This window comes from Bactrocera tryoni, chromosome 4, assembly GCF_016617805.1.
Source record: "Bactrocera tryoni isolate S06 chromosome 4, CSIRO_BtryS06_freeze2, whole genome shotgun sequence".
Taxonomy (NCBI): domain Eukaryota; kingdom Metazoa; phylum Arthropoda; class Insecta; order Diptera; family Tephritidae; genus Bactrocera; species Bactrocera tryoni.
In genome coordinates, this window is record NC_052502.1 from 45,160,622 (window position 1) to 45,186,916 (window position 26,295).

At 35.9% G+C, this 26,295-nt stretch overlaps 2 protein-coding genes across 3 annotated transcripts in view; one reads left to right on the forward strand and one right to left on the reverse strand.

Moving 5' to 3' along the window:
• LOC120775296 (E3 ubiquitin-protein ligase highwire) overlaps nt 1–26,295 on the reverse strand; it is a 163,520-nt gene that overhangs the window by 38,870 nt on the left and 98,355 nt on the right. The gene's annotated exons all lie outside the window — the stretch shown is intronic.
• The window catches only part of LOC120775298, a 49,748-nt gene continuing 41,367 nt past the window's right edge, over nt 17,915–26,295 (forward strand). Inside the window, exon 1 of the mRNA XM_040105416.1 lies at nt 17,915–19,751. Within this exon, the coding sequence (XP_039961350.1) occupies nt 18,987–19,751 (765 nt within the window). The 5' untranslated portion in view covers nt 17,915–18,986. The remainder of the gene's footprint in view (nt 19,752–26,295) is intronic.

Sequence of the window (26,295 nt, forward strand, 5' to 3'; positions counted from 1 at the left end):
TATCCGAAGCTGGAATACTAGCTACAAACAACAACCTATACACAAGTATTTGGACCTAGTACAAAGCATCGTTCTAGAGTCCGAAATTTTTGATTGACGTTTGATACGAGAACTAGTCCAACAATATTTTTAGAAGGAACGATAGAAATAACAGGTGTTTTTTCTTTCGTCAAACATAGTTTTCGCATACTAATGGTATTATTTATTAAATCACCATCAAACCCCTTTGCAAATTTTTAATTCTACAGACAAAATTTTTGTAGAAATATATACCAATAAATAGCTTATATTATATAAATGGGTTCTAAAATTTTATCAAAAAGTTCATGATTCATTCTGGAGGAAAAGCCTTTGGTGTGAAACATCAAACAGTTTTGGTTTCATGAAGTCTTATACTCGCGCTTGGGAGAAATTTATCAAATTTCAAACAACTCATATAAGCACTGAAGACTATGAGCCTAGTTGATATCCAAAAGATACTGTTAGGCACAAAAGTACTTTGGGTGACCATAAATAAGGGCTAGCAGACACTCTAAAGATGGGAAACATCCCTGAAGAAATTTGGAGGAATGCTGACGGGTTAACTGCCCTTGAACGTATAAAAATTACGACTTTTCATTAGAATGGTATTCACCATGCCCCAAATCTTGGAAAAGACCCGTGAAAGGAGTATCGACACACACCACTTATTTGAAATTTTGAAAGCTTTTTTCGACAGCTCGAAAAGGAACTGCCTTTATGCCGCGATGTCTGAATTTGGTATCCCCGCTAAACTAATACGGCTGTGTAAACTGACGTTGAGAAACACCAAAAGCTCCGTCAGGATCGGGAAAGACCTCTCCGAGCCGTTCGATACCAAACGAGGTTTCCGAAAAGGCGACTCGCTATCGTGTGACTTCTTCAATTTGCTGCTGGAGGAAATAATTCGAGCTGCAGAACTTAATCGAACAAGTACAATCTTTTATAAGAGTGTACAGCTGCTAGCCTCAACACCCCCGCCGTTAGTTCTGCTTTCTCTAGACTAGATAAGGAAGCAAAGCAAATGGGTCTGGCAGTGAACGAGGGCAAGACGAAATATCTCCTGTCATCAAACAAACAGTCGTTACACTCGCGACTTGGCTCTCACGTCACTGCTGACAGTCATAACTTTGAAGTTGTAGATAATTTCGTCTATCTTGGAACCAGTATAAACACCACCAACAATGTCAGCCAGGATATCCAATGCAGGATAACTCTTACCAACAGGCGCTACTTCGGACTAAATAGGCAATTAAGAAGTAAAGTCCTCTCTCGACGAACAAAAACCAAACTCAATAAGTCATTCATTATCCCCGTCTTGCTATATGGAGCAGAGGCTTGGACGATGACAACAACTGATGAGTCGACGTTGCGAGTTTTTGAGAGAAAGGTTCTGCGAAAGATTTATGGTCCTTTGGCCGTTGGCCACGGCGAATATGGCATTCGATGGAACGATGAGCTGTATGAGATATCCGACGACATTGATATAGTTCGGCGAATTAAAAGACAGCGGCTACGCTGGCTAAGACATGCTGTCCTAATGGACGAAAACACTCCAGCTCTCAAAGTATTCGACGCAGTACCCGCCGGGAGAAGCAAAGGAAGAGGAAGGCCTCCACTCCGTTGGAAGGACCAGGTGGAGAATGATCTGGCTTCGCTTGAAATATTCAATTGGCGCCACGTAGCGAAAAGAAGAAAATACTGGCGCGCTGTTGTTAACTCGGCTATAATCGTGTAAGCAGTGTCTACGCCAGTAAAGAAGAAGCACTAAAACTACAGGAAATTTTCAAGTAAAACACAAATCTTACTACAAAAATGATATCGTAATGCTGGAATAGATCGGCGGTAATCGATGTCTACTTAGCTTTCTATGGGAATTATGTTGAATAGAGCAATCGTATTTCGAACTGACCACCGTAACGGAAGCATACTCTCATGCCCTCAAACCTGAGCTTAATTACTCAATTGTATTTTCATTTAGAGATCAAACTAAATAGTCCACAACCAATCATGGACTGCGAACGGTTTAATAAAGCTTTTCCTTTCATTTGACAACAGATTTCAAATGAAAATCACTTAAATGGAGATATACTATACATAAGTATGTATGTAAATATGTGTTCTACTTTGAAACCCAAATGTTTGCTATGGACAAGTTTACAATGCAGCAACCAATACTTGTATGCATATTAGTTATATGTATGTACATGCATAAGTGCACTATGTACTATATACATATGTACATATGTATGTAGATGATTAATATGTTTCCGTATGTACCATGCACAGAGATGTCGAAGTCATTCCACAGGAGGGTTATTACACGATGAAATAATTTCACAACAGAATAGATTGCACACTAACGAAATAATGTCAAGCGACGATAAGAACAACGGGATTCACTAAACAATTAATTTTTATACTCTCGCAACAATGTTGCTAACGAGAGTATTATAGTTTTGTTCACATAACGGTTGTTTGTAAGTCCTAAAACTAAAAGAGTCAGATATAGGTTTATATATACCAAAGTGATCAGGGCGACGAGTAGAGTCGAAATCCGGATGTCTGTCTGTCCGTCCGTCCGTCTGTCCGTCCGTCCGTGCAAGCTGTAACTTGAGTAAAAATTGAGATATCATGATGAAACTTGGTACACGTATTCCTTGGCTCCATAAGAAGGTTAAGTTCGAAGATGGGCAAAATCGGCCCACTGCCACGCCCACAAAATGGCGGAAACCGAAAACCTATAAAGTGTCATAACTAAGCCATAAATAAAGATATTAAAATGAAATTTGGCACAAAGGATCACATTAGGAAGGAGCATATTTGGAAGTAATTTTTTTGGAAAAGTGGGTGTGGCCCCGCCCCCTACTAAGTTTTTTATACATATCTCAGAAACTACTATAGCGATGTCAACCAAACTCAATAAAGTCGTTTCCTTCAGGCATCTCCATATACAGTTTAAAAATGGAATAAATCGGATAATAACCACGCCCACCTCCCGTACAAAGGTTATGTTGAAAATCACTAAAAGTGCGTTAACGGACTAACAAAAAACGTCAGAAACACCAAATTTTACGGAAGAAATGGCAGAAGGAAGCTGCACCCAGGCTTTTTTAAAAATTGAAAATGGGCGTGGCGCCGCCCACTTATGGACCAAAAACCATATCTCATCAACTACTAGACCGCTTTCAATGAAATTAGGTACATAATATTTTCTTAACACCCTGATGACATGCACGAAATATGGGTGAAATCGGTTCACAACCACGCCTTCTTCCAATATAAAGCTATTTTGAATTCCATCTGATGCCTTCTCTGTATAATACGAGTATAAACATTAGGAAGCAATGATGATAGCGGAATAAAACTTTACAAAAATACGGTATTTGAAAAATGTGTAAATGACGTATTATGAAATCTCGATTATCACTTTACCATGCGAGAGTATAAAATGTTCGGTGACACCCGAACTTAGCCCTTCCTTACTTGTTTTCCTTAGTACTTACATCTATAAATATTAATGGTAAATATAATTGTTATATTGTTCAATTTGATTATTATTATTGTTGTTGTTGTTGTATATTAAGTACGTTGCTAAGGATATTTTAGTTAAATCAGCTTGTGGTTGGCATTTTCGTTGGCGTTTTCTTTTGCTATTGATGTATGTACTACATTGTGACAAAAAAGTACCCGGAAATTGTAAATAAAACGCAAAATATTTACATCTTCAACAATATTTTTTTTGTCGCCTTCAAAGTAATTTTTTGTGACGGTCTTCAGTTGCTTCAGAGATTTTTGTTTTATCTCTTCGATAGACTGAAAACGGGTTCCACGGAGCGGAAATTTCAGTTTGAGGAGCAAAAAAATCACACGGAGCCAAATCTGGTGAGTACGGTTGTTGATCGATGGAATTCATTGCGTTTTTTTTAATATTTTCATTAGTTGAAGAGATCGAAGATCGTTCAGGAATGTCTTCAACGAACTGTCGACCCTTTTTGAAGGCTTTGTGCTACTCGTAGACTTGTGTTTTTAATAAAACTGAATCACCGTAAGCCTTTTCCAACATTCGCAAAGATTCTACGCACGAAATTTGTTTGGTTCTACCAACTTTGCAAACTACATTTTTTGAAATATCATTTACCCGAGGAACTCCTTACAACTTCCGGGTTTCTCTCAATGTACAAGTATATTATCATGTGATCCGCCTTATGAATACAGACACACATTCCGAAATGCATGTAACATTTTCTCCGATCGTGGAACTGTTATCAGTAACTCCTTACTATAGCGTATAAAGCCGCAATATTTCAGTAATTTATTTATGTACATACTTTACATTTACACCATACACATATCAGTGGCGGATTCATAGGTGGGAGAAATTTCTCTCCCCAAGGGCCCAATGGCTTATTAATAATTTTTTTGAATTTATAATTGAACTTATTTCCCTATATTATATTCTATATCTAATTCATTCACTCAGCGTGATTCTTCAGAAAGAATCGATCGATCTGGCAAAGAGATCAAATATGATAGATACGCTGCTTGTAACGTACCGAAATCGAAGACAAAAAGCTGAGGAACATTTTCGACCCATTTATTCAGACACGAAAAAATGGCAGCAAAATTTAAAGTTGGCAAAGCTCAAAGGTAAACTTGACTTGATCGCTGGCAGTGCCACTGGCAGAAGCAAAAGTCAAGAAGGCAACAAGTTACCGTCTACTGCATTGGAAACGTTGAAGAACTGCGATGTAGACCTATGTGTACTCCATAATTCATAGTTTTCTTCGCATATTCTGCACACTTCCTGTGACGTGGTTCAAGATAGATTGATCGGCCTCGTTGCTACACACGCATCATGACATTGCAGAAGAAGCTCTCGAAAGATTCTCAAAACTTGGCCCATATCATTTTTGTTTTGTAAAATTTTTCTATTCATTACACGAATGTCACCCGCATGTCTACGATTTATAATTATTAATATATTTTTTTTCAAAAAATATTTTTTTTCGATTTTTCTACGATGATATTAAACTGTATAAAGACTATTTATTATATTTAATATAATACGAGTAATCTTGGTGTTTCAAGTAAATGTTCAAAATCGATCCAGAGGTCTATTTTGATCAGTTGGTATGGTAGATAGATGCTATAAGAGGTCCGAGTTTAAAGTGTCACGTGCTGAAGCGGACTGAGCAAAAAACTTCGGCACTATAGCGGATAAAACAGAGAAACAAGCAACATCGCTTCGCTTTATGACCACTTGAAAAGTTCCAGGAAGATGCGACTATATAGAGCCAAATTTTGCTCAGTGATGAGACTCATTTATGGTTCAATGAGTTGCTAAACAAACAAAATTGTCGCATTAAGACGAAGAGTAACCTGAAGATATTCAAGAGCTGCCATTTCACCCAGAAAAAACAACGGTTTGGTGTGGTTTGAGGGCCTGTGAAATCATCGGTCCATATTTCTTCGGAAATGATGCCATGATAATTGACTATTTGATGCCTAAAAGTAAAGCTCCTGTTATTGGCAACATTTGGTTTCAACAAGTTGGCTCCACTTCCCACACATCGCATCAATCAATGAATTTATTGAGAGAACACTTCGGTGAGAAAAAAAATTCACATTTTGGGCCGGTCGATTGACCACCAAGATCGTGAGATACCACATCGTTAGACTTTTTACTGTGGGGATATGTAAAATCTGAAATCTATGCGGGCGATTCCGCTTCGATTCAGGCCTTGGAGCAAACAAACCAGTCGAAACGAGTCATCGAAAATTGGACTCACTGAATGGACCATCTGATGTAGCCGTGACGAATATTTGAAAGAGATAATCTTCGAAAAATAAATGCCAAAGAATGTTCTTTCGAATGATAATAAACATTCCCCATTAAATTTGAAGTTTCTATGTTTTTCCTTTAAGAAACCTCGAAATGGTTGGTAAATGGGGTGGTTTAGTTCAGTTTATGAACTTCAAAAAATTACTAAGTTCGACTATTTGCTCTGAGAGTAAGGAAAGTTTGAGCCGTATTTTTGAGCGTATACGAAAAAAAAAAACAATTATTTTGAAAACAATTTTTGTTTCAATTTAATGAAGTTTTTAGGACTCTCAAGTATCAAGCAGCTGTAAACAGGCCTAATCTCTTAATATCATCATGTTTAAGTCGACGCCACTCCATCGATCTCAACTAAAGGTAAAAAAAGTGAGTCTTCCAACGACAGAAATTGAACAAAAATGACAACCACCTCTCATATAACGATAATTTTAAAATAAAGATGATATGGATTAGTTCATTATGTTACTAGAACCGATAAAGAGATTAGCATGACACAAAGGAGACAAAATGATAAATATGGACCCAGCAACAAAAGATCAAAACTGTAATTAGCGAAAGTCTATTAGTTAAATCAACAAAGAATGTGATAAGAACCTCAACTTTCATATGGGAGCCTTATGCTAGGAATGCAATACCATAACGCTGATAAGGAAAACGAACCTGCAAACATAAGTTATTATATGTATGTATGTACTTGTATGAGTGTAACTGCATGCATTTGCTCGTAGATAAACTCTCCGGCGCTAAAAACAACGTTATCACAACAGTTGAATACCCAACAAAAGTGACCCATTATGCGGCTCTCTACAAAACATACACATATGCATACATAAAAACTACAAAAACAAAGGCAAAAAGGCACAAACTCACTGATAAGCAGAATCAGTCACCATAAATAGCCTAACCACACAACTACAGCGAACAAACGAAGAGCATGATTGATATTCAAACGAGTATAAATTACAATATTAAAACAATAACAATAAAATATACAACAATAAGTAGGAAAGTAGAAATATTGTGTTCTATCACTTTTAAGAAATATTTTTCCTGCTTTTCAACAATTACACACTTTAAGTATTTTTATATGAAAGCAATTTCGGTGACAAAACGCTCAAGTCAAACGCATTTGAATTTATGTGCGCACGCCTGTCTGACTCGCCATTTGACTGTGGGTATGTATGTATGTAAGCGCAAGTGCATATTTGCTGTGTGCACGGTCAGTGCGATTAAGAAATCCTCACTGCAAATGCATTGTGCCCACCGTACATAAGTATGTGCATGCGTATGTAGAATAAATTACCGTCAGTTCGTTAACAAGCCGGCACCACTTTCATTTTCAAAGTACAAAGATATGAATAATACCATGTATGTACAGTGCTGCGCACATAATTAGCACAACGAAGGCTTGCAACAGCAGATAATTTCAGTTGAAAGTAAAAACCAAAATTGTATTACTATAAGTAGAGATAGACGAAGTACGGGTGTAACCAAACATTTATACGCTCTCGGAAGAATCTTTCTTGGCGCGACTATAACATACAATTCGAGTAAAGACGAAGGACGAGCAAGAGCTTGTTCTATTCTCTCGAAAACTTAAAACGCCGACTCACCAGTTGTTGTCATCATCCATGTCTTTACTTCTCAATTGTCTACTCAGTCCGAAGTAGCACCTGTTAGCAAAAGTTATTCTGCATTGAATTTCGAGGTTGACGTTGTTGTTGGAGTTAATGCTGGTTTCAAGATAGACGATCGCTATATTCACCGCGAACTAAGATTTAAAGAAAAGTGTTTAATATTTTGTGGCTTAAAGTACACTTTAGGACCATAGAAACATTATACAAATAACGAAGTTTTACTCGAAACTGCATTTAGAAAATAGAGCAATTTTACATTTTAATCTTAGCTTCACCCTAACATTATTAATTTCTTAATGAAATATATATGTATAAGGTTGTCAAATAACCCTTCCGTTTTTTTTTCCTTATTCAATGCTTTATAAAAACTATTACAGTGTTCAAATTTAGTTCAAATATACGCCGTTTCGTTCGATAATCTATTACCATCCAGACGGCAACTTATTTGTGAAGAACTTGGACAGCCACTTTTCACAAGCCTCTTTTGAGTTCAACTTTACACCAACAAGAGCGTTCGCCATAGACAGGAACAGGTGGTAATCACTTGGCGCTATGTCCGGGCTATATGGTGAATGCGTTAAAACCTCCCATTCGAGCTCTCGTAGCTTCTGACGAAGCATCAACGAAGTGTGTGGTCTGGTGTTGTCATGGTAGAACACTACACCCTTCCTGTTGGCCAATTCTGGACGCTTCTGATCTTCTGTCCATATGGGAGCAGCTCATAGTGGATTATTCCCTTCCAATTACACTGCAAAACCTTCCTGTCCGTCAAGTCCGGCTTGGCCACTGTTTGGGACGATTCAGCGGCCTTCAACTACGTCCGTTTTCGCTTGATATTGTCGCATGTGATCCATTTTTCGTCGCCAGTCACCATCCGCTTCAAAAATGGGTCGAGTTCGTTCCGTTACAGCAGCATATCGCAGGCATTGATTCCGTCCAGAAGGTTTTTGGCGTCAAATCATGCGGCACCCAAACATCAAGCTTTTTTGTGTATCCAGCCTTCTGCAGATGGTTTAAAATGGTTTTATGACTAACTCCCATCTTCTGTGCGATGTCACGAGATGCCACATGCCGGTCTACCTCGATGTTTTCCATGATTTGATCGTTATTCGTCGTCACAGGTCTTCCACGGTCCATGGTGTCGTTTTCACCCGCTCTGAATCGTCGAAACCATTCTTCCGCAGTTCGAAGTGATAGTCTCACGGAACGTTTCTCTAGCGGATTTGCCTTTAACGAAGGAAAACTTTAGATAACGCCATGTTTACACGTCTATAACTGTTGAAAGCAATATTCAAACTAATCATGCATAGCGTCGTTTTGTAGGTTATGTTAAGACCTTTCAAAGATGTATAGTATTGCCAGATACGAGTTTTGCAGCTCTTTATACATAGCCGCGAAATTCAAAAGACAAAAAGGAGGAAGGGAGTTATTTGACAACCTAATATATTCTTAGGAATTACGACCTTAATTCAAAACAAGAATGTCATTTAAGCGCGCACCACTGTACCCACATGGAAGCTAAAGTATTGCAATAAGCGACTGTCTGTGCATGCCAGCCATAGACTATTTAGGTAGAATACATATTTATTTTGGCCTATGCATTGTTGTTGCGTTGTTATGTCTCCACACTAGCGAATATTTAGTTTAGGAGCACCACCCTCAGGATGAACCAGAGTACAGACCCTGTGCGAAATTTTTGGCTTTCTGTCATTCCTTTTTAACTAGAAATTTGATCCTGGGGTAGAGTAACTAAGATTACAAAGCCCAAAAACACTTGCTAAATGTTGTTCTGACTATCAGAGAGAGGTTAAAAAATATCTAACGATGTGACTTAATAGACCACAGTACTGAACCAAATCTGATGATTAATCTGCGGGAGAAATCTTGCAAAACTTCGAATTCTGAATCAGTTTTACTATTCCTTCACCTCCTTATTTTCATTTGCACATCCCTGGATATGATTTTTAGCTAAACCAATATTGTGTCAAAGTGATCTGAAGCTAATCATTAGAATATTTCGAATAATGAGTTTTTGGTGAGTTGAGGTTCAGAAATTACTTTAGTAAGATCAAAGCCTCTTAGACACAAATTGTCGAAGGAGCTATATTGAAACAAAAACTTATGAAATTGTTTATGTAATTAGTATGTATATAATTTAAGAGATGCAAAATATTTTTGTAATATTACCCATTTAATCTAAAACATGAGATTCTATTCGTAAAGGCTCGAAACTTCGTAAGATTATCAAAGGCACAGCAGCTTATTAGCCAGCCACACCTCACACGTCGGTATATGGGCAGCGAAGGACACGCTAGAGTTCGATTTGGCGACTTAATGATCCAAGGTTCCGGTCTGAAGTCAAAGTGTGCGCGGATATCCAAGTATTCAGATACGTGTTCTTTTAGGAACGCAGATTCTCTGAGTCTGATAGCAACTTTCGCAGTCTTACACCTTCCGACAATGTATACGGCCACTATGTGTAAGATGGCCTTAAGTGCCATGGTTGGAGTGGATCTTAGTGCACCACACATGCTGATGAGCTTCGCACGTTGAACGCTCTCGAGTTTCTTTGCAGGTGTGGTCTTTTCTAAAGCCCTCCACCACATAAACACTCTAAAGATGACCACTTTCGATGAAAGACCCCACCTTTAGCCAATGTTTTCTCTACAGCAGTATATGACAATTGATGTCTTTTTTGCTCTCTCTTCGATATACGGAACTTATATCTTCTAAATCATGGTCGGTAACGACCAGGATCCATAGAAGAGTGGATAGAACTCCACCTTGTGGCGTTCTCCTAATCACATTTCATCGAGCACGTACGTTGCCCTATTCCGTTTCAATCACTCTGTCGCACAGAGGACTGAAAATGAGGTGTTTGAGGTTTGATTACTGCTTACGGCAGAACGCTATTGAAAGCACTCTTAATATCAAGGAAGTTCCCAACAGCGAATTCCTTAACCTAATGGCTTCCGGGAAGTGAGCATCACGAAGCGAATCTTCAATGCTTTGGCCCCACTTCCGATTTGGTTCCTTAACATAGCCCAGAGAAACGGGGTTCTTTGCCTAGCAGAGCCTTGACAACCCTCCACTTTTTCGCTGAAGCATTTCCATGAGGGCCTCTTTTTTTAATTTCCAAAGGTAGGTGACCACAGAATCAAAACGTTACCCAAAAAGTATGAGAAATGTGTTTGTAGTAATAAGAAAAGGTTTTTTTTTCATACAAGATTCGGATTAATCAAACAAATTATTGATTGATTCTAGCTTGATTCAAATACGGAAAGTTTTAAGAATATTTTACACTCATCTCTCCGTTCAGCAATGCGGTCGGAACGCATCCGGATTTTTATCCAGTCAAAAAGTATCAACATCACATTAACCACTACAACAACAACAACAACAACAAAAATTTTAAATCAGGAAATTTCTAATTTCAGAATTATTGATTACCCTACAGGGTAATATAAATATATTTATCTGTATATATAGGGCCTATGTATGTATGTCTTTGAGCAGCTGAGTTCAACTAACTGTTCGAGAATTATAATCATATGCGAACTTATGGATCTTTTATATTGCCTCAATTTTAGACAAGAGCAAGCACCTAGAAACACGAAATTGTAGATCTCGGCATTACATACATATGTACTTATAGTTACATACATACACACGCATATGTACATACTTACATATACATATGTATATAAATTGAAGTGTTTATGCTAGAGGATGTGCGAATGCACATTGGAAACTCAAATGTGTGAAGATGCACATATTTAAATTTTAAATCTGCATTTACTTGTATATATGTATGTATGTGCTATACAAAAGTGCATGCCTCAGTCTCTTAGCATTGCTCGTACACATGTATGGTACTTGTATATTTGTGGGAGTGTGCAGCATCAAATATTTTATGTATCTTAATGGCGGACTGCATATTTGCTCGCTAAAATTTTCACATTTCTTTTCGTTTAAAATCGCCTTGTTTCCCGCCCGGGAAGCACCCAGCGGGTTCTTGCTGATTGGTATTAAGTGCTCCAGTGCAGATCAGCGTTACAGCGTTACAGCGATTTTGATTTTATCTGAACGGCAGGCAGCTGGCAGGCAAATGTGTAAACAACCCGCGTGCGTTGCTTCGGCATTTCAGCAAATAATTTCTTATTTATTTATGTTTTATTTTCAGTTTTTGATTATCTTTCTTTTTTTGTTATCTCGTCGACGTTAACTTTTTAAAAATAAATGAGTGCAAATCTATTTATAGAGCAACCAGTGGCCGGGATACAAGTTGTCTTGCTGCTATGAAATGGAGAATCAAAGTGGTTGATGCATATTATGGTATTTGAACCAGAAAGTCGTTGCATATAAACGAAGAATGCTTTATATTTTATTGTAAAGAGCTGAAAATATTTGAAATGAATTTGACAGCAGGACCATAGAAAACTACAACAATAATAAATAATAAATATTAGCTAGAATTTTGATTTTTCAGTTTGTATGGCAGCTATTTGTTATAGTGGTCCGATCTGAAAAATTGCTTACGAGTTTGCGTTGAGTTAATACATGCCAAATTTCATGACATTTATAACGAAATAAAAAAAACTTTCCATACAACGGCTTCAATATGAACGATCAGTTTGTATGACAGCTACATATGTATGTACATACATATGTATATGCCATATAAATCCAATCTAAATAATTTCTTAGAAGTTACCACTATTGCTTTAGACATCCATGCCCAATTTTATGACGATGCCCCCTCAATTCAAAAACTTTTCTATACAACGACTTCATTTTGATCGATAAATTTGTATGGCAGCTTTTTGCTATGGTGATTTGATATCGGCAGTGCCGACAAATTGGCCTTCATTTTTGGTTAGAAAATAACGTATGCAAAATTTCAGATCGATATCTCCAAATCTAGTGACTAGTTCGGTTATATTCAGACGGACGCACATAACTAAATCTACTCTGCTTGTCACGCTGATCATTTCTATATACATCCTATTCGAAGTTCCCTTAACTTTGTGGGAAACTTAATATATTGTGTTCAGTTTATAAAAAATATATAAAATATTACCGGGATTCTCTTCATGAAAAGCAAAAAATCCTTTATCAAAATATGCAAGAACACAGGAACACCTAAACTGACAACTAGCGCGGGATCGTATTTTTTTCTGCGTCTCATTACACGAAAATTACTTTTGCATTCGGTGTTTTGTTCTCTATTGTACGGATTGGAACACTTTGCATTGATCACAATTTGTGCTCGGCGATACGGAAAAATATACATACATACTCGTATATGTATAACAGATATACACAACAATTTCAAAACCGCTAAAGCAAAAATATGAACCTTAATGCATTTCTTTTTAATAATTACAACTTGTTAGCCATGTCTCTCTAGACTTCAAATGACTCATCGATTACCTAGGTGACAGGTCTTCGGCCCGAATGGTCTTGTGATCGAGGATATATGTATGTAGAACAGTAGGGCAAACAAGAGTGCAGAAAAAGGTTCTAACACTCACAAGAGGAAACCAACAAAAATTATGATATAAAAAAACACAAATTATAAAAAGGATGATCCATTTCGAGGTTTCCTACTTTTTAAAAGAAAAAAAAACAGAAACTTCAAATATAATGAGAAGTGTTTATTATCATTCAAAAGAACATTCTATGGCATTTACTTTTTGAAGATTACTCGTATCTCTTACAAATGTTGGCTACATCTACGTTTCAGATGGTCCAACCGTTGAATCCAATTTTCAATGACACATTCGAACATTTCGACTGGTAACTAATGAATGACACGCGTGATGTTTTACGCCAAGGCCCGAATCGAACCGGGATAGTCTGCATAGACTTTCGACTTTACATATCCCCATAGGAAAAATTGTAACGGTGTAATATCATACGATCTTGGTGGCCAGTCGACCGGCCGAAACGTGGAATTATCTGCATACCAAAATGTTCTCCCAATAAATTCATTGTTTTATGTGATGTGGGGGAAGTAGAGCCATCTTGTTGAAACCAAATGTCGCTTAGATCTTGAGCTTCTATTTCAGGTATCAGATAGTTGGTTCTCACCGGCACCATTTTTTAAAAAATATGGAGCGATGCCTCCACTGGCCGACAAACCACACCAAACTGTTGTTTTTTTCTGGATGAAATGGTAGCTCTTGAATTTCTCCAGGTTATTCTTCGTCCAAATTGCGTCAATTTTGCTGAACAAAATTTGGCTCGAAAACATCGGATCTTCTTGGAACTTTTCAAGAGCCCATATAGGGAAGCGATGTCGCTTGGGAAGGTCGAGCGGCTTCAGTTTTTGTACGAGCTGTAATTGGTACGTTTTCAATTTAAGTTCTCGGCGTAAAATGCGTTAAGTCGTTCTATAAGTCAGTTCGAGTTGCTGCAGCCCACGGTTTTCGTGTACGCTCTCAGCTACGGCTGCTATATTTTCTTCACTGCGTGGTCTATTCAGTCGAATATGTATTATCCAATAATGAAAGGTAGGCCAAAATGGGTGATGGTGTTGCGAATAGTACGTTCAGTAGGCCAATTATGCTGACCATAAGCAAATAAAGCTATACATTATGAAATGCCAAACAATACTGAACAAAAATAACTTGGCAGGTTGGCACCATTCACGTATGTTCGGTCAAAAAAGTACCTCTACTTGGATCACCCGTTACAATACCATATTCTACCATTCGTTCGTCCACTCTGAGTATGAGAAAAAGTACTTTAGAAATACAGTTGAACTTCCCTAACTCGAATCACCATAATCCAGAAAAATCTTCCAGTTTGAGAGACTTCGAGTTATTGAAGGAAATTTGTATGAAATTTAACTTCTATTGCCAATTTAAGAGTTCGAGTTATGGAGAACTTCGAGTTATAGAAGTTCAAGTTATGGAAGTTTAACTGTACTATAAAAACACCAGAATTTAATACGGTTCCAGAAGATTGATTTAAAAAATATTTTTAAATTATTAAAGGCGGTCTCAATTTTTTAATACAGATTAAAAATGCATTAGCAGCTTTAATCGGTTTAGGAGGTTATACATATAAACTTTAGAATTTCAAAAATTTGAAGTCGAACAGGTAAATAGTTTTGGAGAAATGTGCATATTTGTGAGATTTTTGTAACTTAGTGTATTCGGCTCATAGTCATACAAGCATCTTAGATACATTCGAAAGTTAATGATCGAAGCAATAAAACATTAACAATAATTTAAATTTTTAAGTCCCTCTGAAGGTTTTTGGTATTGCTATATTGTTTGTTTCTATCATTAACTGTATTCACCTATAGTAATAATTAATTTTATTGCTTTTTTGATTGGGAAAAAAATCTTCCTTACTAAATTCTGTAAATGTACATTTATTACTTATAAATTAAATAAAATTCCACTTCCAAAAATATTTACTAAAACAAACACTAAATAATATACATATTTCATACAAATGCGCTTGTACACCAACCTCTTCCGTTGTACGAGTATGTATGTATGCATGTGTGCATATAGCACGTATTTTTCACTCATGCGAACATTCAATTCCAATTATCGACACTCAAATGCAATAAATAATATCAAAAGAAGAAAATGTTAATTACATGCAAGCACTTTTAGTTGCATCCGTCTCTTCACATACATACATACATACATACATCTGTACTTATCCCACTCACTCTCTCAGCGGCTCCCGCTCTTCAAACGTAAGCTAGCGATCAAGCCACTACCGGTTTAAACAAAGGCTGCAAGAAGTCAAGTGAATTGGCGTTACAAACCCCAATGTATACAAATACATACATACATACATATATAACTAATAAATATGTATGTATGTATATTTATACTTTTGTATACAAAAAAGTAATCTAGCTGTAAAGTGAGGCGCTTCGTAGTGGCAACTAACCATAAAAATATACTTGTTGATACTATGAAGTGGTATGGTTCGTACAAAAACAAGTTTTCAAACTTGACCAACGTCGAAAACGTTTACAAAGCTATAATCAAAACATGGAAAGCAACAACAAATAGAGCATAAACAAGATCAGCTGTAATTATGTATATACATATGTATGTATTTCCTAACTCGTTTGTAAATATATACGAATGCACTGCGGACTGCAACGAAGGTTGCTACAAAGAACGAGCAAAAGAGCCAGCATATCCACTAAGTTATATGTATTTGGTTTGGATGGGGAAGGTTTGAAGTTTAAAGAGATTTTATACCGTACAGTGTGATCAAAGAACTGAGAAAACACTCAACAAAAGATAAGAGAGTAGGTAAGGTACGCAATTTCATTTTTCTCTTTTGAAATTATTTTTAATACAAGTAAGTATTTAAGGAAATGTGTACGATTAGAGAGACAACGTTACCAGATTTAAGCGAATTTATTATATCTGATTTATTGAAACTTTCTTAAAGACATAGTTTAATAAAAAAAAATCATATTAAATTTGGGTTTAGCATAGCATTTAATTAACTGAAATTAGAAAATTTTGTTCTATTTAATTTTTAAATTCACTCCGGCAAAGTATGTAGAGAGTCTTGTAGAAATTTGAGCTAATTTTCAGTAAGCACAAAAAATAATTTTTACAAAATATATTTATGTACACTGAACAAGATATATTAATTTTGTCAGAAATATATAATAATATAATATATATAATATAAATATATATAATACCCATAGGCAACGCCAAGGACTCTATAAAGTATTTACATGTATACATAACTGATCAGCGTGATGAAGTGAGTCGCTTTAGCCAAGCCAGTCTGTCAGTATATACGCGAACTACTGCCTTAGTTTTCAAGATATTGAACCGTCATATCATCTTTTTCTTTCCAAAAGCTGTTCATTTATCAGAACCGCCGATTTCGAACCACTATAGGACATAACAGCCATCGGTCAAAGTCAAGTCTTTGTATGTAAACCTTTTTAATTTGGTAAAGTTATCTTCACGAAACTTGGCACATAGAATATGGCTAAAGGCAACGCTAGAACTTCCGAACATTCAAGGCAGATCTCACCACTACTACAACTAAGATTTTGGATTTTGTTACATACATATGTACAAGTATATAAGTTGATCCAAGTAGAAGTATTTTTTCAATAGCTTTTTTTTGACAGATTACGCGGTGAGTCGTGTCAAGCTGTCATGTTATTGTTCAGTATTGTTTGGCATTTCATCGTGGAACCACTTATGCCTGCGCAACGTTTACACTTTTTTACGAAAATTCATTATTGAATAATATTCGACCGAATAGACCATGTTCAGCACGCAATGAAGAAAATAATAACAGCCGTAACTGAGAGTTTACAAGACCGTTGAGAGTCGATTCAGCGCCGTTCGCAACAATTTGGAGTGACGTGTCTAACAATTTGGCGCATTTTACGTCGAGATCTTAAATTGTAAGCGAACAAAACACCGCTTGTGCAAGAACTGAAGCCGGTCGATCTGCCCAAGCGACATTGTTTCGCTCTATGAGCAAGCAAAATTGAGGCATTTGGGACGAAGAGGAAACCTGAAGAGATTCAAGAGTTACCATTTCATCCCGAAAAAACAACGGTTTGGTGTGGTTTGTGAGCGGGTGGAATCATCGTGTGATATCACCTTTTTTCCTGTAAGTGTATTTAAATCTAAAATTGATGCGCACAATCCCGCTTTGACTCAAGCCTTGAAGCAAAACATCACGCGTGACGTTCGCTAGTTACCAGTCGCAATGTTCAAACGAGTCATCAAAAATTGGTCTCAACGAATTAACCATCTGAGACGTTGCAACGGCCAAGATATGAGATAATCTTTCGAATGATAATAAATATTTCCCGTTAAATTTGCAATTGCTGTGTTTTTTTCTTAAAAAAAAAGTAGGGAGCCTCGAAATGAATCACGATTTAGTTAATAAATTAATATGTCAAAGTTAATATTTATATAAATTTCAGAAGAATGAATCAAAAGTGGTTTGTCCAAAAGAAAAGTTGAATTAAATATTACAAAACCAGGTTTCAGTTAATGACTAATTTACAGTTCCTCGGCATTGCTTCGAACTCTTACCATTTTACAGAAAATTAAAATTAAAGATTTCGCAATTTGATAAAAGAGAAAGGAAATAAAGACTTAATACAAAACTAAAAATAAACGGTACGCCTAAATTTGTATGAAATTAACTGTTAATGTTTTGAAATAAGACAGAAATTTCTCACTGGGCGCTTTTGATTTCCTGCTCTCGCACTCAGTCACAATTGTCCAATCAGAGTACCAACAAGAACGTGAGCAATAGCCGAGTGCGCACACTCCACTCGATTTGTTGCACTCAAGAGCAGAGTAAGTTACCGAATGAAAATTGAAGAATTCTTGTCCGATCATGAATTTTTGGTATTTTCAGACTTTGTGGAACTGTCGTGGGGAACGGTTTAGTTCGTTTTATAGGCGTTTAAGCAGACGGTAACGTGCGTGTGCGGCTCGTTGGCTGGTGATTTCATTTGTGTATATTTATAGTCGAAAGATAGAATATCTATGTGAATGCAGCAGTATAGTATAACATATACAGTTAGACGTATATACATATATACGAAAAGTTATACAAAAATGAATGTCAAAGAATTAAGCAAATTTAATTCTCGTAGACGAACAACAAAGGAATCAATTAGCCTAAATTAGAGCGAGAAAACAATTTACAAATAGCGAGCGGAAATTGAAGTTACTAGTGCAAGAAGATTTCCAAAGCGGGGAAAAGAAAAGAAAAAATAATAGCAAATGCAAGAAAAGTGTGTGTTTTTGTGTTGAGGCAGTGAAAGCAACTTAAGCAAACCGAGAAAAAGCGCAGAATCAAATCTTTTGCGAGGTGTTGGCTTTGTGGCGACTGCTTAAGCCGTCTTGTTGTTGTTGTTACTGTGCATAATTGTGGAAAATAATTAAGAAATAGCTGCGGCTCAAAGCAAAGTGAAAATAAAATGTTTGTGAAAAATTTTTAGCTAATAAAGATTATGACAGCAGTTTTTACAGCTGCAAAATTAAATCAAGAGATAAAATTAAAGTGAAATTGTTTAAAAAAATCGTGAAAAAATCACACGAGTTCGTTTTTAGTGTCGGGTTTAAAAGTGAGCGTGTTTTAAGCAACAGTAAGTAACAAAAAAAAGAGCAGCGCCTACGCCAACTTGTGGTAATTACACTAAAAAATAAAAAAAAAACCCAAAGTTTGATGATAAAATAAAAAATATAATTGAAATTAAAAAATATATTAAGTTATTTTTTTAAGTGTTGACCGCAGACCTGCTCGTGGCAGTAACTCAAACCAATTTAAATGAACTCAAACAAAAATTAGATTTTAAATAAATTTTGCACACAAGTGAATGTGTAATATTGTGAAATTCAAAAAGTTAAACTCACTCTAAAGCGAAGTTATTGCATAAATATATCAAAATTTCCAAAACCATAACTAAATTCCGTTCAAAACAACACCTAAATATTTCCGAAATGCCTCAACTGCACAGCGAAGCCCTCCGCGCCTGCGCGCCCGCGGTGACAACTCCACCCACCAACACATTCGCCAGGGACAGTAGCGCGGTGGAAAATACAAAAACGCGCCCAAATTCGCCATTAACTGCCACAAAGTGCTCCAAAACATTGCTTTTGTTGTTGTTAATACTCGGTTGCCTGCTCTCAGCCGCCACCTGTGTACCTGCGCCTGGCACTGCACTAGCTGGTGAGCCAGCGCCAGCATTGCAGGCCTCACCACCCACTCCACCACTCAATGCTGTGGTCGATGCAGAGGCTTTCTTGGCGTCAAAGCGGCACTTGAAGCGCTCACTCATTGTGACGTCCCAAGAAATTGCTGATAAAAATAACGCTGCAGCGGCCAACTCAGATATAGACGACGACTACTATGACGAGGAGGAGCCTGATGCCGGAAATGGTAGCGAAAATGTGAGTGGTCGTCAGCGGCGTCATCACGAATTATCGCCAACCGCTCGCTTCGGTTATGATGGCAACAAAATTAAACCACAACAATTTTATACACAACAAATGGTTGCGAACGCTTTGGAAGGCAGCACCAAGGCTGGAACGCATCTTGCGCGCCCCAATAAAGAGCCATCGCCGATGGCCGCACAAGTGAATAACGACTTATCGATATGGAGTTTGATGGATAATGCGAGACGCATGGATATCTGTGATGTATGTAGCTGCGTTCGTGACGTCTATGTGCGTGTCACTTGTGATTATAATAACCGAAAATCGAGGGTGAGTAAGAAGTTATTAATGTTTAAAAATATTTAAGAGGTTAATATTGAGAGGTTAGGTTTGGTTTAGAAATGAAAGAGAAAAGCTGGGAAAGGTTGTTCAAAAATGCTATTGTAAGCTAATAATGTGAAGAGAATTATATCAAAAGTAAAGAGATATGCTACTAATTGCTAGATTTTTCTGCTACATCAAGCAAGGAACTGTAAACCAACCAAAAATAAATTACTGGTCAGTTTTAATCTGGGTAAATATCGTTTAAAGATCGCAGAAACATTTCTTGTTTCATTATATGTACTCTGAACAGGGTATATTAAGTGTGTCACGAATTCTGTAACACCCAGAAAGAAGCGTCTGAGACCCTATAAATATACATATATACAAATGATCAGTATGTTGAGCTGAGTCGATTTAGCCATATCCGTCTGTCCGTCCGTCTGTCTGTATATATACGAACTAGTCCCTCAATTTTTAAGATATCGTCTTGAAATTTTGTAAACGTATCGGAAGAAATTGTTCAGATCGGCTCACTATGGCATATAGTTGCCGTACAAACCGAACGATCGGAATGGATGGAAAATTTTCGTATTTGATGTTATATCTTCACGAAATTTGACATGGATTACTGCTTAAGGTAATAATATAATTTCTGAAAAAATTTTTCAGATCGGATTACTATAGCATATAGCTTCCATACAAACTGGACACATAGTTACTAAAAGATATGCACCTGTGAAGGGTATTTAGCTTCGGTGCAACTGAAGTTAACATTTTTTCTTGTTTTTTTTTTTTCAAAAAACAAAGAAACGGTAGTTAAAAAACAAGAAAACATGTTAATTTCGGTTGCACCGAAGCCATAATACAAATAAAAAAGTTTCGCTACAAGAAATTGATCTCGATTGGTCTAATATCGGCGATTTTGACAAATAGGCAGCTTCTCGGGGAGAAAAGTATGCAAAATCGGTGTCTCAAAAAAAGGACGCGTGTACACAAAGGTTACTCGACTCGGGTCATCACGCTGGTCATTTATATTTATATGTAAATGGCATGCCATATATTATATGTATGATCTCCGTTCTCTTCTGGGAGTTAAAAATTTCGTAATATACTTAATAATTATACTCAGAGGTCAGAGTATAATAACGCAGCTTTATATAGTATAGCTCGAGGCCAAAGCTTCTTTCAAGGTGACTATGGCAACCATTATTTCTAATCACTTTTTATCGTTTTGGTTTCAATGCCATACGATTTACTAGTCGTAATTGCTTGCATCGCCCTTACGCCACTTTCAACTAGATCATTAGTCCGATTTTTTGTCTAACCTTCAAATTTGCTGAAAAATCTTTGAAGTTTACGGCTGACAGAGACTTGACTTGAGCAACCAAATGATACAGTCGGCAGTAAAGATCTGTACAAATGACATCAGGATCTCCAAAACCAGAACGGACCGGCATTTATAACCAGTTTTGGAGTGACAACTCGTTAGCAAGTCTATTCAGTGAATATTTTATGCCCTTACAATAACAAAAACAAACAGAAGAGCTACTTCAATGAGTAGTTTAACTTGCTAAGAATTCAAATGTTGGTCAAAAACCTGTTACTCGCTGTATATAAATATTCTTTACTAAAAATTGGATGTACATAGACACATCAAAAAAGAATAAATCAGTGCTTTTACAAAATTATTACTTTTTACAGTTAGTTCCTTTTCATGCATACGAGTTATTTTGAATTGTGTTCAGTAATTAGTTTTACATTTTATTAAAAAAATTAAAAATAAAGATCGAAAAAAGATACCTTCAAAATTTGAAAATATTCTTGTTTCAATTATCTTTGTTGGACAGATTTAGTTAGTTTTGGTGATTATTGTATCGTAGCTATTAATATTTCGAACATTTTGCTGCTAACCAATAACTATTTGCAAATTTCTGTTTAAGAATGTTTTGATTACGATCACATTTCGTTACCAAAAATGCAAAGTAACGCAACATCACTTTTCATATGTTTGCTGGCGAAGGAAAAATGTTATAATAAAAACCAGTCATACTGAAACATAACTTCAGTTTTGGTTATAAAATGGTTATATTTGAGTTATCGTACTCACATATTGAAACAAATTTGAGTTTGGGTTATAAAATGGTTATATTTGAGTTATTGTAGACTCATATTGAAACAAATTTGAGTTTGGGTTATAAAATGGTTATATTTGGGTTATCGTACACTCATATTGAAAGAAAATCTTATTTTTAAGTTTCGGTATTCGTAACCACATTTATTTATGTGCCAAAAGGGAACCCCATTTTAATATACAATCTATTGTTATTATTTTTGTTTGTTAATTAATTTTAGCAAGAATTGGAGCCATTGTTCCTAGAACTTACTTCACTCAAGGCAAGCGATTATGCTTATCTTTGAATCTGTTCAGTTGAAAAAAGTCAACTAGTCTCTTTCCATATTAATGATAACTTTAAAGATTGTTAACTTGCGATTTCAATTTTTATCGATAGCCCTAACTTAATACTTAGATATCAATCGATAAACACTACAAATGTTAGATATGCAAGAATAAGGATTGGTTGAACAAAAATTGCGAAAATGTTGAGGGTTAAAAGAGGTATCTTGAAGTACACTTTATGAACGCTGTATCAAAAACTTCCGTAAAAATTATTCAATAACTGTAATATATCGATCTGCAGGTAAATTAATCATATAAAAATATATAAACTATTGAGAAATTCCTTAAATTGGCACACAAAATAAAATAAAAAAATATTAGAAAATTTACAATAAATAACATCGCTGCACGATATTTGATTTTAAAAATAATTCAGTGACATGATCACCTCACTTCAGATTTCCTGCGAAACGCTACTTCAATTAACAACGTTGTATTAACATATTAACTTGCATATGTATGTATATGAATACACGTGTGTGTACATACAGATATATACACATATACATACGTACATATGTTATTAACTTGATCAGCGCTGACTAATCGACAGGTTTCAACAATGCTGAAGTAGCGATTAATCGGTGTTAATGTAACACATACTTTTCTATTATATACATACGTATACGTGCTATACATGTACATAAGTATGTATGTTCATATATGCAATTAATAAAAAATGTAAAGTTTTAGCGCAAAGAACAAGCGCGTGTTAATGAAGAGAGTTTGCGCTAGTGCGCATGTCTTGCTCTAACTCACACACGCGCACTTACACACACATTTAGAAACTTAGCCAAAAAATTAGATTGTTTATAAACAAATGACTCGGCGAATGCTAAAAGTGAAAAAAAAACCATAAGTTTATAAGAGCGTGCTAACATATCAACGAACATGTAGATATATACAGTGATGCGTACAATAATAGCAGTGTGCTAATACTTTTTTTATTATACTACGTTTAATTTTTTTTGTTTTACTGCATACATACATACATATGTAGGTATGTATATGTAACTATTAGTGATTTTCATTTATTTATTCTATATTCGCTTTGTTTTTATTTTTCTTTTTGCTTGCATGCAACTCAACTGCGAAAATTACACGCAAAGTGATGCCACTCCTTAAAATCCGTATAATTATCAACTTCAATGTTAAAAGAAAATATGTATTCATACGCCAATATGTATATATACGTCAACGTATTTGTATGTATGTACATATATACGAGTATAAACATACATACAAACAAACATATGCAATTATATCTTCATATAAACTAAATAAACAGAATATCTATACACTTTAACTGCCATTTACGCGTACATATGTACATACGTGAAAAACGTCGCGTCGTTACGATCATCTGTAGCCGGCTTATTTTCATAACATATACATATACATATATACATGTATAGACATATTACATAAGCATAGTATGCGTATTTATTTAGAGTTTTGCTGACGCCACTTTTCCTCATTGCTAATTTTGTCAATAAACACAAGTAAAACCTACACTCATGCATACATACATATGTATCTACATACACGTGTTCGTGTATACCAGACTAACTGGTTAGGTCTGTTCACCAATTGTCCGGTTAGCGAGTTAGTTAGTCAGCCGCGCTTGTTTGGCTAGTCACTTAGCTACTAGCTAGAGCTGACGTTTATTCACCGTACGCAACACGCATCAACGCAAAAGCCGAAATGCACCAAGGCCCAGTCACTGTTCTCTTGAATGGCAATGCATTGCTTAATGGACGCATTTTGGCGCACCAAAGACTATTTAATGTCGTATACTACATATCTATGTATGTATGTAAATGTTGCTCAATGGTAATTGTTGTTATTGTTGCGAGTTAACTGTGCTTAATTTACTTCACAAATTAACAGCAGTTCATAACAATGATTGCGTAGAAGTTAATGATGCTTTTTTAAAATTTAAATTATGCCAACAATTAGTGAAAAAGTGGAGCGCTGCCAAACATTTGTGCTGACGGGTCAGTTCGAAAAGCTTTTTGCTACAAAAACAAAAACAAACCGGACAATGCAATAAATTGTTTGCATTTGAGGTGATTCGATACATATGTATGTGTGTGTGTAGGTAGTAAAACAGCGATGACAAATCGCTTTTGTGTTTATGTATTTATCACATAATCCAATTTGTCATATTAATTGCTTATCACAGCAGCGGCAGACTCACCAACATTTGCGATATAACAACAAAAACCAAATTAGCATGTGTTTATTGGCAATGAGCGAAAAACATAAGTATGTAGCAGGCTTATGCACTTGCTGTTCTGTAAAATTATCTCGCAGGTGAATATTTACTGCTTTGAACTGTATGCACTAAAAATTTATAGAAACAATTTTTTAATTTTTTTTTTAATTTTTTAATTAATATTTTTTCATTAATTACATAATTGTTTTTTTTTAAATTTTTTTTTTAATTTTTTTAAATACGAATAATTTTTTAAATTATATATATATTTTTTTATACCCTGATCAGGGTATATTAAGTTTGTCACAAAGTTTGTAACACCCAGAAGGAAGCGTCGGAGACCCTATAAAGTATATCTATAAATGATCAGTATGTTGAGCTGAGTCGATTTAGCCATGTCCGTCTGTCTGTCTGTCCGTCTGTCCGTCTGTCCGTCCGTCTGTCTGTATATATACGAACTAGTCCCTCAGTTTTTAAGATATCGTTTCGAAATTTTGCAAACGTCATTTTCTCTTAAAGAAGCTGCTCATTTGTCGGAACGGCCGATATCGGATCACTATAACATATAGCTACCATACAAACTGAACGATCGGAATCAAGTTCTTGTATGGAAAACTTTCACATTTGACAACGTATCTTCACGGAATTTGGTATGAGTTATTGTTTGTAAAAATAATGTAATATCTGAAGAAATTGTTCAGATCGGCTTACTATAGCATACAGCCGCCATACAAACTGAATGATTGGAATCATATCATTTGACAAGATATATTTACGAAATTCGGTATATGTTATTTTCTAAGGTACCAATGTAATCTGTGAAGGGTATATTAGCTTCGGTGCAGCCGACGTTAACGTTTTTTCTTGTTTTTTGTAACATTAATAAAATTTTAATTATTTAATTCTTAAAGTGACATATCTGGGGTGAAATTTCGATAAATCAAATTTTTTATTCCCGCATTTGTACATATGTATATCGATAGTTTTTACTTTCAAGATAATATGCTAGAATTTCCAATTATTATGTCGCATATTATTTGTGTTACAGCCTTTTAAGGTGTAGCCGTCAATGGTCAATGTAGGCAATATGTTTTGCGTTCTCTACGAAACATCATTTGTCGAATGATCAGTGATTGAGGTAAATGATTCGATCCCAATACATATTCCTTCCTTCATTTGAGATTTTGACAAAAACGAAAAAATGTATTCCAAAAATACGCTTACACATGTCCTTAAACTTTTCAACCAATTGCTACTGTAGAGTTTGATTCTCAAAAAAAACTATTTTTTAGACTGTCACACCAGATGTGCCCCTTATTCCATTCTAAAAATATATTTCTGTACTCAATATTATTGTTACTAAGAGATCTTATATCGTGTATAAAATCCTTCTGTGAACTTTATATGCTTTTTTAATGATATGTCTGAATTTGGTATCCCCTGAAAACTATACACAGCCATATAAGACTGAAATTGAGCACTACCAAAAGCTACGTCAGGGTCGACGAGACATCTCCGAGCCGTTTGATAGCAAGCGAGGTTTCACGTCTCTGTTGACAGTCATAACGTCTAAGTCGTAGATAATTTCGACCATCTACCAGCATAACACCAACAACAATATCAGCCTCGAAATCCAACGCAGAATAACTCTTGCCAACTGTTACTGCCGACTGAGTATGCAATTGAGAAGAGAGGTCTTCCTCTCTCGCCGAACAAAGGCCAAACTCTATAAGTATTCGACGCAGTACTTGCCGGGGGAAGCAGAGGAAGAGGAAGACCTCCACAATGTTGGAAAGACCAGGTGTAGAAGGACCTGCCTGCACTTGGACTCTCCAATTGGCGAAAACCCGTGAAAAGAAGAAACGATTGGTGCG